Source organism: Cryptotermes secundus, unplaced genomic scaffold (genome assembly GCF_002891405.2).
Source record: "Cryptotermes secundus unplaced genomic scaffold, Csec_1.0 scaffold257, whole genome shotgun sequence".
NCBI classification, from domain to species: Eukaryota; Metazoa; Arthropoda; class Insecta; order Blattodea; family Kalotermitidae; genus Cryptotermes; species Cryptotermes secundus.
Genome location: NW_019734352.1, coordinates 768,480 through 781,799, shown reverse-complemented (window position 1 = coordinate 781,799; position 13,320 = coordinate 768,480). Strand labels below are relative to the sequence as shown.

The window sequence follows — 13,320 nt, the reverse complement described above, 5'->3', positions numbered from 1 at the left end:
CAAGTTTTACTGTATATATATATGCATGTGTGCTTTAGTCTTTGGAGGCTGAGAGAGGACATAAGAAGATTCTGAACTGAATGGTAATATTTATTTCCTAAATTAAATCTTCTTTTAATGACCTTTTGATTTGTTACCCATAATCATTGTGACAATCTAAATTTAAAAAAATTATAAACTTGAGTTAATAAGGAGTACTTTGTAACAACACACAACAGTGTTACCAAGCAAGGTTTGTATTGCTAATTCTGATAATTATTGTATTTTAAATGTTTCTCACTTCCTTTGCTTGCTTTCTGTTTCATTGTTGCAGATGGGCGTATTTGCCCGCAAGAATACTTACGCTGCTGCTGGGTTTGTGGGGGGGGTTTTCTTGGGCCTGGCATCCTCATAAATGACTGCTCACTTCTGTTAGGTTTTTGGTTTTTTTCTCTCTCTATAAATTAGGTACGATTCTTCTCATGAGAAAAACACTTTTCACTTAAAAATGAGGACAACATGGATGAATTATTATGTAATTCGATGTTCTGAACCAGAAGACTCGGTACATTTTCTTGTGATAGGTAGTTATTTTGTTCAATGTACATTTTCACTTTCCAAAACTTACTTTGAAGCTTGTTATAATGTATGCCGTAAGTGTCTTCATGCAGCTCAGGACATTATTTGGAATACCTGTGCTACTTACTACCTGACCAAAATTCTGGTTAGTATTTTATGCTTTGTCGAACATCACAGAGAAATTTGGCATGTTCAAACAACATCTGTTCTGGTACCTGCCTACTGTGGGAGATGCATCCCATTATTTACAATGTCACTGCTTGTATGCAGTTACTGATTGACCCAGGTTACCGTTAATTAGGTATTTATAGAACTTTAATTTAGCAAATTAGTGAATAACTGATAAACATTAACATTTAAGTTATGTTGTTTTAAGTATTGTTTTCCTGCCACAGTATTTAAAGGTGTAATACATGTGATAGAAATGTATGTACAAATAAAGCAGTTGGTGCAGTGCACCCTTTCTTTGAACATACTGTTTGTCATCATTTCACTGTATGTGTTACTTCTAACATCCTCCATTAACATGATGTAATGTAAAATAATGCTTTGTAGTATGAATTACAAATACTTCTTTGTGCTGTTTAAATTTTTAAGTTCTGTGCTTTCCATGTACTATATCACAGTCACCAGTAGAGAGATTCCTTTAATATAGTTTCTTTCATGCATGTTTATGTGGATGACCATATCTTATAACTCCAGAAGACACGCACATTCACTGTTCTCAATACAAATAATTTGCCGAGGCTGCATTACTGGACCAAGAATGTTAGCATGGCAGCAGGTTTCTTTTAAGCTTTCATTTTGTAAGATTAATGTAGAAACTGTATGAAACTTACTGGAGACCATCCTGCAAATTTCCTAGTTTGGTTTCACTGCACAAGGTTGTGGTACATAATGTAGGTTATTTTTTTTATTATTATTTATTTCATCCATAGCTGTAGAGAATTACAATTGGACACGTCACACATCAACAACATCACATCAAATAGAACATAAGTAAAAAAAAACATAACATTCACACAGTGATTCATCACTATAATACAGCAATACATTTTTAACTTAAGAATAATAATAACTTTTAGTGAACCGACACTCTGGGTAATTTTAACTATTTGTAATTATTTTAATTNCAAAAAAAAAAGACATAAGAATAAATATTTTAAACATATAGACAGATTTATTAACAAGCAGTTTATGTCAAAAATTAATAATAAATACTCCAAAAAAAGGCATAAAAATATACAGACAGATTTATCAACAAAACAGTCCATGTCAACAATTATTAAAAAGTTCTTGAAGAGAATAGAAGACATTACACAACAAATAATTCTTTAGTTTCTTCTTAAAAACATTAAAATTTTTAACATTCTTTAATTCAGTTGGAAGGACATTAAATATTTTGGTTTAATATGTATGTTATCTGTGTCCTGATGCTGCTGCTAAAGAGGGCTGTGAAGTTGGTTAAGTTTATGTTTAGAAAACAGATAAAGTCAGGCATTCTTGTATTACATCAGCTCAGAGTCAGCACAAGAGAAGGCCACAGCATACAAGGGTTTGTCTGAATTAAATTCAATTGGTATGTCCCAATAGTCAACATTTACAGATATCACACCACAGTTTTGAAATCAAAGGAAAACCAACTTACCTCCATTTTAATAGGGCATTTCCTCCCTACCTGAAGTAATGANAAACATGTAGTGTGGCAGTAAATAAAAAACGTGTTGTGTGGTCGGTAGATTAACTTTAACATTCCACTAAATATGTTACTGAATAGATCCCGAGCTTTGTTTCAGAAAATAGGGTGAATTGCACAAAGATAAGTTTGACATTGAGTTAAAGAGAGGCTCACCTTACACTCCAGTGTGCAACTACATGGAACAATCCTTGAGATGCTAATGATCACTGAGCTAGTCAAGAAATCCCTGATCTCATTATGAAGTCTCTTTAAGTTTCAGTTCTGTGTTCACAAGAGCCTGTCAGTGGATCATATCCAGAGCTAGGTGATTAAAGCCCACCTCCTCATGCCCTAGTTTTTTTAAGATAAGCATGTGTTAATATTTTCCCATCTACATCTAGATCTCCCAGGTTGTCCCTTTACATCCTGTTTTCCTACTAGAACTGTATGTGTTTCTCATCTCCTGTTTACAACATAGGGCATGTATATAATTTATGTTTAATTTGTAGGTTTGCACTGTTAGAGTTTAATGTGTGGCTTCAGCATTTGGGATCAAGCTGCGTTGAATGTAGGTTTTATGTTCAGTAAAACATTGCAGTTTCCATCCTCAGTGTTAATGGCCTAAACATTGGGTCAGAAACATTTTTCATCACTTCCCTTCTTGACCAACTGGTCTTCAGGTATATTTCCATCTCCTCTTTTCTACAGTTATGTGTTTCCTTCTCTTGGATAGACCCTGCTGCTTGGTTTCATCCAATCACATCTTCACCTAATGCTCGTCACTCACTGCCAAATCTATATAAGGCCATGCAACCCACCCCCGCCTGATCATGAGGATGCCAACTGCTGTGTTTGCTGAAACAGAAAATCTTCAGCAGCCTATGTGGCTTATTCCCAAAGCCTAAGTCATATATTAATTTATATCTAGTTCACTTGAACTTTAGTGTAAATAGATGAATCTATACTCTGATTAAATCCTGCCTTTGGTGTTATAGCTGTGTCTTTTTATTAGCCTACTTTCCTTATTTAAAAAAAATTAAAAAGACTTATGAGATTCCCTTCCCATCTGTGTGTCTGCTTATCCCATCTTATCAACTTTTGAATACCTGAACCAGTCTTTATGAAACTTGATATGAATATCAAGGCACCTGAGCCCATCTCAGCAGCATACTTGATAAATACCTTCTGTCAGTCTGTGTATTTTTGTGTGAATCCCCCCCCCCCATTGTTGCTAGGCAGCAGCTTAAACAGATTCCTGCTGCAACAGAACAAGAATTGTTGAACATGTTATAGTTTTTTGTGGCCCATAGTGTATCAGTGGAGAGTTTGTGCGTCTATACATTCCCTTATCATTGCCAGGAAACAGCTCAATAAACATATTTTCACAGCAGTATTGAATTGTTGGAGGGTTCACTTTAGTGCAGTACACAACATAACAAAGGAAAGTAGGGGATTAGTTCTTTGTCCAACTTCTTTATTTAGTGCTGGGATAGCTCAGTAAATGGAAAGACTAGGTTATAGGATGGATGACTATGGAGTCAGGGTTTGATTCCCAACATGAGCAGTTTTCATCAGCATTCAGATTGACTCTTGGGATCACCCAGCCCCCTATCCAGTGGTAAGGTTAAAAATGTTTGGAGCTATACATCTGTTCCCCACCCACCCAATACATTTTAACTGTGTGGTACGTACTTAAGTACAGGGACAGCGCTGCCTTTGCGTTTTATTTTTTTATAGGGTGAGATTAGATTTTGGGCATAGAAGTACACAGTTGTAAGGTTACTATAAATCCTCTGACACTGAGCAGGTTGGAGTAGCACTTACATGGTGTAGAGGCTTCTCATGGTTTCCCTAGCTTCTCCAGGTGAATACAGAAGTATTACATGTAAGTGGGCCATGACCCACTGCCTTATACTACTCTGTCCAAAAAGTATCCAACCTTGGGCCGGGAAAAAAAATTCTGTATCTGGGTGGTTACAATACCTAATCGCCTTTAAAGTAGGACCCTTATGACTCCACACACTGAGCCCAGTGGTCCTTCCATCGCTGGAAGCAGTTCTGGAAGGCTTCTTTGGAATGGCGTGCAGCTGCACCGTCATGTTCTGTATGCTGTCCAAACGGCAGACTTTTAGCAGTGTCTTCAATCTCAGGAACAGCCACAAATCACAAGGAGCCATGTCAGGAAAGTAGGGAGCCTGGCGAACCTGCGGAATGCTGTGCTTGGCCAAGAAACCCTGGATCAGGTGTGATGAATGAGCTGGGCCATTCTCATGATGCAGCTGCCAGTTCCGTGTGTCCCACAGCTCCGGTCTCTCGCGCTGAACTGCATCATGAAGATGGCGGAGGACTTCTTGGTAGTACTCCTTATTGACAGTTTGGCCTAGTGGTGTGTACTCATGATGCACAACACCCTGGTAATCGCAAAAAACAGTATCACCTTCACATTGCTCCGAACCTGTTGTGCTCTTTTGGGCCTCGGGGATGTTGGATGCTTCCATTGTGATGCCTGGACCTTGGTTTCCGGGTCATGTCCGTACACCCACAACTCGTCACCAGTGATCACAGTCTTCAGGAACTCAGGATCCCTGTTGGCGCACTCCAGCATGTCCTGCACGACCTCAAGGCGGAGTTGTCGCTGCTCTGGTGAAAGCAGCCTGGGCACAAATTTTGCCGCCACTCTTCACATGCCCAAATCCTCAGTTAAAATTTTGTTTGCGGAACCTCTGCTGATCCCAACCTCATCAGCAACTTCACAGATGGTCAAACAACGGTCCTCCATGATCAGTGTCCACACTTTTTCAATGACATCAGCATTTCAGCTCGTTGACGGTCTGCCGGAATGCTGCTCACTGTCCGCTGACATACAGCCATGTTTAAAGCGGTTGAACCACTCTTTAATTTGAGTGACCCCCATTGCATCATCGCCGAAAGTCTGCTGAATTTTGCGAATTGTTTCTGCTTGGGTATCCCCAAGTTTCTGACAAAACTTAATGCAGTATTGCTGCTCCAAGCGTTCTGTAATCTTGAGCGAAATGAGAATGTGACAAACACATGTTACACCACTTCGCTATCAGGCAGCCACAGACGTGTCCGGCAGTGTTGCAAGTAAGCAAGAAATCACGCATGTGCATGAAAGCCCCTTCTACCACTACGCTCAGTTTCCCCACCTCTTTGGCAATTACTTACAGCGGAAAAAAATAAAGTCGGATACTTTTTGAACATACAGTAAATCCTTGCCTGCTTAACCAATCATGGTTATCTTCTTATCTGAGCTGATGCTGTATCTGTGCAATCAACACATAAGTTAATTAACATATGAATCCTTTAGATCAGTCCCACAACCACAAGGAGAATAAGAGGAACAACTCCCATAGTGGTGAAACTATGCGTGGTGTTAGAATTGGGACAGATAAGATAAATAATCTTAACAAGTTTTTAGTATATATATTTATTATAATTGACGAACATTTTTAAATACTTTTTAAATTTTACGACGACATAATGGCAAGAAATGAAATAGATTGACAAAAATAGAGCACCTGATGATGGCACTGTAGTGCCGAAACATGTTGTGAAGTAACAAGTAAAACTGAGTGCACTTAAAGACGGACATTGCTTACATATCATGGACAAGGAAGCATCAAGTTCACATGGAGTAGGAATGGGGGACAGATACATAGGGTGGGTCCTGAAGAAAAGTAAATTGGTCATCACAGTATATTTGATACACAATATTTTGTGAGGTGAATCTAAGCATAATGGGACAAAGTGGCAGAGGGATTATTGTCTTTGGAAGAACTCTGTTCTATGGAGATAATTATACCATGAAGAGAGAAGAAAAATTGGTAGGGTTGTTTCCTGATTTATTAATGGGACTAATCATTTGCATGGTTTCCATAGCACAAGCCAGGATAACTGTAAATAAAGTGTCAAGTTACAGTGTAGATTATTGTGGTTCACATGTGTAAGGAAGGAGTCATACAGTCTTCTGTGTGCTGCTGTGGATACAATGGGTTCCTTCTTGGGTAGCCAGAGTTTAGTTGTAAGAGCTAAGGTTGAGAATCCAAGTGGATCTTGGAGCTAGTTTGAGCATGGTAGCAATTCCTTCTTCAGACAGAAACTTAACTCTAGCTGTCCAGTCCTTAGCAGGTTCCATTACTGACTATTATACAGTGCAGCTTTCTGGCACAAGTTCCTGAAACTCTTGAAGGGTACATTTGCAGATTTGAATCCAACTCGGGGCATGTATAGGCAAAGATTGTACTTGCATGTGTTTTGTAGAGTAAATGAAATAAAAGTCTCTGTAGTGCCAACAGAAATGGTGATAAGATGATAGCTAAGAAAGGGAAAAGTATGTGCAATGAAATTGGAGAATAAAAATTCAATCTATTAACAGTTGTCTGCTCAAAACATTCTTAGTGTCAAACATAATGTTATAGGCTACGTAAGTATTTCCATGTTGTTTCGTGACAAAAATTTATGGGAAGAAATAGTCAACAGTAAGAAGTATGTATTAAAAATTATATAATTTAATGATTATTTCTGTCAGTAATTTCTAGTAGTGTTTAGCTCTGTGATCTAAAAGTTCCCAGATATAAATTCAAAGTTTTGCACTGTAGCCTTGTAATTAATTTCATATGAAATTTGTAGGTATGTATATGATCATACCTGTCTCTCTGCTTTGGATTATTAATTATCACCATCAAACTGAAAATTGAATATAGATTTATTGTGGTGACCATGTCTTTTTTAAGGCTTATTGTTTGCACAATTTTGGGATCCTTCATCAAGATGTAAGGAAACATGGTGTACATTACTTTTTTTTATAAACTTTTAAACATATTCAGTATATTTTGCTGAAACATTTTTTTAATATGAATCACAATATATTATTAACCTTTTCCTACACTGATATTCTGATTATTTGCCAGCAGACCTCATAAGAAGTTAAGGATCTTAATTGTGTTACTTGTTTCGTTATATCCCACTGGTGAGCCACGATGACACAAATGTTGGAATTCAATGAAACTTTTATCTGTCATAACATTTTTATCAAACTTACTTTTTGAATCAGATTTTATGAGACATAAGTTTCATTGTGACCTAGCTTCACTGTCTGAAATTTAATGGCTGTAATCTAAAACCAGTAATTTGAGAAAATTGTAACTCACATAGTTTAAGATCCTGTCTATGAAGTTTAAAATTACTGTCCAGCAGATGTAGGTTTAAAATACCAGGGTGAATTGCAAAACACACAGGATCACAAAATTTTATGTGACCTGCCTAAGGAGAGGAGAGTGCAAAACATACAAATAGTAGCCACATCTAAACAAGATGACTTGAGTAAGCAGCTCAACTGCCTTCCAACTGTGGGCTGCCACCTTGCCACTGATACACAGAAAATAACTACAGTCCTACATTAGTAGAAGTTCATAAGACTGTTGATATTGATTACATGGAATCAGTAGAATGGCAAATTATTTATACAAAGTTTTATGTCTTGCATATGATTAGAAATTAGGCACAGGTGTGTATACTATCTATCTCTGGCTCTACAGCCCTTGTGGATCTTGGCTGCTTTTTCATTTTCTTAATCTATACACAGTTGGTAGGACTCCTTGGATAGGAGATCAATCCATAGCAAGGCTGCTACCTATACACAGAACAACACAACAACAAAATAAATGCACACAGACATCCATGCATCAATTGGGATTCTAACTCATAATCGCAGTGTTCGAGCAGGCAAAGACAGTTCATGCCGTAGACCACACGGCCACTGTGATAGGCCAAGAGGCATGTACACATTTAGATATTCGTATATCCCTAAGCCAATCTCTCCTTACAGAACAAGGAAAGTGGATTCAAATTGAATGACACAGAGATCCCAACCGAAGAAAAGGTACTGATAGGGATGAAAACATTTTGTATGTTTTATATCACACTGTAGCACATGGTTTATTCTCATTCTTTGTACCTACAGCTTCTTGGAAATGTCCTGTACCAGTTAATTAGATACTGAAGAAAGGTGCATACTAAGCACGCACACAATAAACTCCCTATTATCCGGCCTGTATTGGGAATGGGGTCTGCCTGTTACGTGAATCTGCTGGCTGCATGAGAAGGAGGCACTCTTACAGAAACCTGATGCACCAAACAGTGTGTTTTTCCTTTAATTCTTGCTTGGGAGTCTTCCTAGGCGACAGCAAATTGCTGGGTGTCAGATTTTAGGTACATACGCTGTAACATGATCAAAGATTCAACTAGCCACTAGTGTAGTAGCATTTATGGTAGGGGAAGGCAACAGCACTGCAATGGTGGATGAGATGCATATCACAAATTTGTTTTTGAATAACTTCATAAAAATGACAAATTTTCTTCAAAATTATTTCTGATTGAGAATTTGAATGAGAATAACTGGGAATTTACTGTAGTTATTGGGAAACACTCTATGACACGGAGTTAATTACTTATGAAACCCTCTGTGTTACAGAGTTCATTACTCATGAAAGGGGTTACTCAGGAAAACTCTGTATATGAGACCTAGATACTGTGGAATTTCTCTGTAGAAGGGGGCTGGTCGGGAAATATCTACCAAAGATTAAAAATGTATATAATTATATGAAGATGTTACAGAGTTTAATATGTGAGAACTGTAATAACAAAAAAGTGAAATTATAAGAAAATAAGTGTTAAGTTCAAAAACACTTTCTTTTCACAAATGGCCATAACTGCTGATGCCCTATAGACCCACAATTTTCTGCTTTCCAGAACATTAGCAATAAAGTCACCAAAAGTCATTTTGCCCGTTCTGTTCAGTTGTGGAATGTAGTATGTTTTAGCTTGAAGTAAGAACATAAAAGTGTGTTGGAATATAATATGCTTACAAAAAAAAAACACCATTACTAGAAAGGGCTGAAGTGGGTGGGAAGTGCAGGATAGAAACTTGATTTAGACTGGTAACCTAGTATGTAGGCACTGAAATCAAAATGTCTAAAATTGTGTAAGATTTGAGGTTTTCACGGCGGTGACTATGAAGAAAGCAGTCTTCTGGGATGTGACACCGTGTAGATGTGTTAACTGACGTTTTGGATTTCTTATTTTTCCTTCTACCCTGAAGATGGAGGCGATACGTTCCTCCGAAACGTCGGTTAACACCACATCTACATGGTGCCACATCCCAGAAGACTGCTTTCTTCATGTTTAAAATTGTTTGGATGTGTGGCTTGGAATGGCAGATGAGAAACATACAGAAATTGGTGGGGACCTTTTGAAAATCTACCGTCTGGACGACAGAAGTGAAAGAATGATGATAATAAGAACCTAAGGGAAAAGTTTATGAGGAGTCCTGGACCAGCTGGTCCAGGATGTTACATCATGTTGAGTTTCAGTAGTTCCATACCTGACAACCGTGGTGCAGTATGTGGTACATGTTTAAACTGACCTTAAATTTATTATCAGGTGGAACGCTATGTAGATCGCAAGCTGGACAAAGCAGAGGATGTCTTGAAGAGGAAGGAACGCAAGGCACGGCGTTGGTATCATTCTTTGATCAACAGCGAGGAACCATACCAGCTAAAGGAGATCCACATTTTCCTGGTGGCATTTGCTGCCGGATTAGCAATTGGTATTGCCTCTGGTTAGTGAGCTCTGGCTCATGTGTATGTTACATAAAATGATCGTTTTTATAGCTTACAGTAATTTTCTGGTTTATGTGGTGATTATTCTAGCTTATTAACAAGTCAACAGTTGTAAAGAACGGTGAGACCCATATTGAGAGTCACTGTTTAATGTGGTGGGGATGAAACTGGTCTGAAATATATCAGTTTTAGCTTTTAAATGAATGTTGGTGTAGATAAAAGATGTAATAGTTATTCTCCTTTCAAGTTTCAAGTGAGTTTAGTTTGGTTGTTACATTGCCCTGCTAAAGCAATTTGAAACAGATGGCCCAAGAAATGGATATTTTAACTTCACCAGCCACAGTGCAGACATGTCCTATTTGTCTAATTATGGTGCAGGCCTTTTCCAGAGGATAAGATGGATCTTGAAGCCTTTGGTAAACCCAGCCCAGATGTATGTTTAGTACAGTGTTGAGTTGTCACAACAGAGCAAGAGACTAATAAGGTCTAGTGTTAAGACACTGATCTCCTGTTTTATGGGACTGGATGGATTTAGTATGGATTATCCTTATGCCTATGCCATTCCCCACCTCTGACAGGGTCAGAATATCAGTCCCATCAGCTTCGGAGGATACATAAGCAGCAGGTAGGCTCCTGCAAGCTATCATCTTCATCATGTCATCATGGGGAATGAGCAGAATTCAACCTCCATACGTAGGTAGAAGCCAGCAAGGTAAAACCATAAATAAACAAACAAAAGCTGTTTAAATACATACATGCTTCCCTCAGAATAATAGAACCTGATATATATTTAATGATCTTTCTCCATGAAATGAAAGTGTTAAAATAATACACAGCTCCTTTGAAAGGAATCAGAAATGCTATAGACCTATTTGGATGTCTTCCAAGACAGTTTTACTTCACTTTGTGCTTTGCCTGTTATCATTTACAGAAACAGTCATAGACTGGAATTCTTGCTAGGCCATACTGCAATGCAGGGCAGTGATTTCCACATCTGTGATAGTTCTACTCTGTTCATTAAGTTAGGTCTATTTATCGATTCAGTATAGTGAGTTTTGTTGGTGGGAGATGTAGATTACATGTTTGTTGATGCAGAGATTTATACCAGAAAAGGTATTTTTTTATGTAATTGATGTAGTGGTTACTAGTGGTGGAAATATAATTTATAAGGATGTACCTAATGTGGTTACCATATTAATAATATTATTTTGTTATTGATTATGGCAGCAGAATCACTGTTCCCAGTACTTGGAGTGGTAACTGTAAGGCAAGAAAAAGTAAGGGGTGACATATTGCTTACCTGAAAATAAAAGGCTACATAAGTTTGCCATATTGTTAATTATACCTGTACCTTCTGTCATGTGTTCCTTTCATCCTGCATTTATAAAAAGCTTCTAGTTAAGCTTCACTTTCTTGCTCATACCTCATCAATGCAGGATCATTTTTGCTGTATATCCTTATCTGAGTTCTGTTCAACATCTGAAGGTTAAAAAAACTACTTACATTTCACTCATTATGTACATTGCAGTCGCATTTTATGCTCATTTGAAGTAGTTTGATATAAGAAAATATTAATAAAGTCTCACTTTATACGTAAAGTTTGAAATAATATGAATCCCCAAAAATCTGGCAGGAATCATGTAATTGTTTCAAAATTTGTCTTGAATTATGCAATGCTGTCAGGAATGCGATCATATAAAATGCAGCTGCACTGTAATTGGAATTTAATTTTACAGGATCTAGAATTTGGACTTCTACATACTATCTGATATAAGATTTGTTCCCATGATTAAGAGATTGAGACTTGTGACAGTACCAGTGCAGTGGTTACTTCATGTGTGCAGAAAACATCCCCCTGTAACAAGCAGCACATTATCAAGGCACGCATTGGGGCAGATGTCTATACTGAAGGATTTCATTCAGCAGTTTTAAAAGTTCATTAATTTCATAATCAGTTCAAACCTGCAACAAATTTAAAATATATGTATACATACACAGTGTTCTCTTTTCTGGTAGTACACAACAGTAAGCACACCACCACCACCACCACCACCACCACCTTTGTTTTTAAAGGAAGAAAAAATTAACTAAAAGTGGCTGAAAAGAAAAGATTCATAATTTCCTTCATGAGGAACAATACCAATTTTTCATGATATATTCAAGTATATAATAAATCTTATAAGATGATAAAACAATTTCTATTTATAATGCGTAATTTCTGTTAGTAAAAACACTGATCTGGTTAAAGAAAAGACATTGATTAAGTAGGAATTGAACAACCATTTCTGAAACTATATGAAATCTCTTGAATAAAGTCAACCCAAAAAGGGTAACAGTGCACTCATGCATATATGTGTGTGGCGTATTGTGGCATGCTGCCAGAAAACTGGAATGATTGAGGAGATCAGAGTTGATTTCCTAGGCAATGACCACCGTGCCCATGACAGCAGCTAGGAATCAGAATGCTAGCAATCCCTAACAGTGGAGTTTCCACCATTACACATGAATTGTTTGAAGCAGCGGGCAAGGTTAACCCTTCAACACAGTATTCCCTATTGGGTTGGAGTGCAAGTTGTAAGAGTCCAGCTGCAACAAAAGTCTAGTTCAGTTTGTATTTGACCTTAGAAGAGCAGTGTTGGTATTTGGCAAGAGCAGAAGACACTTCACTGAGAATAGCTGTGTGTGAGTGTCATCGCATTGAGGAGTATCCATCCAAAGACATTATAAGTTGTGAATAACTTTTTTTTTGGGGGGGGGGTTTCATCAGCAATCAGAATGTACATTCTATAAGCTAATGTTATGGGTGTTTAGATGACATGATGAGGAGGAATCCAGTGGTGAATCCTCATTAATTCAAATCAGGTCAATTGGCCAGTTTCGTTTGAGTCGTCTGTTGTCTTCTCTTGTCGATAGTGTCTTTAAGAGTGGATTTTTATGAACTATGATTTTGTTGTGATGTCTGTTGCTTTTTTGTTGGATGACGTCTTGTACGGGAGATATACCGAGGTCGGTGTGGAGAGTTGCGTTGGAGACATACCATGGTGCGTCGACTATCATTTGTAGGATCTTAGATTGGCTTCTTTGGATTATTGCTATGTTGGATTTGCTGGTGCAGCCCCATAGTTCCAGGCCATATGTCTGAATAGGAATGATTATAGTCTTGTAGATCAGAATTTTATTTTCGACTGTTAGCTTTGATTTTCTGCCTATTAGGCAGTTTAGCTGTTTAATGGTTAGGTCTACTTGTTTTCGTTTCTTGACTATATGCTGCTTCCATGTTAGTTTGTTGTCTAGAGTCATACCTAGGTATTTTATTTCTGTTTTGCGTGGTATTTGGATATTATTGATGTATATGTCAGGTGTCGGCTTTTTTCGTAGGGTGAAAGTTATGTAGCAAGTCTTGTTTTCATTTATTCTGATGCACCACTTCTCGAACCAATTTTG

General features: G+C 37.6%; 1 protein-coding gene across 2 annotated transcripts in view; it reads left to right on the top strand.

The window, feature by feature from the left end:
- The window catches only part of LOC111868815 (FUN14 domain-containing protein 1), a 14,963-nt gene extending 3,761 nt beyond the window's left edge, over positions 1–11,202 (top strand). Inside the window, exon 3 of one of the 2 annotated variants that reach the window (XM_023859824.2) lies at positions 9,698–11,202. In XM_023859824.2, the coding sequence (XP_023715592.1) occupies positions 9,698–9,880 (183 nt within the window). In that variant the 3' untranslated portion in view covers positions 9,881–11,202. Of the gene's footprint in view, positions 1–313; positions 1,030–9,697 lie in introns of those variants that run through there. The other variant, XM_023859825.2, reaches the window with a different exon arrangement.
- Positions 11,203–13,320: the final 2,118 nt, after the last annotated feature.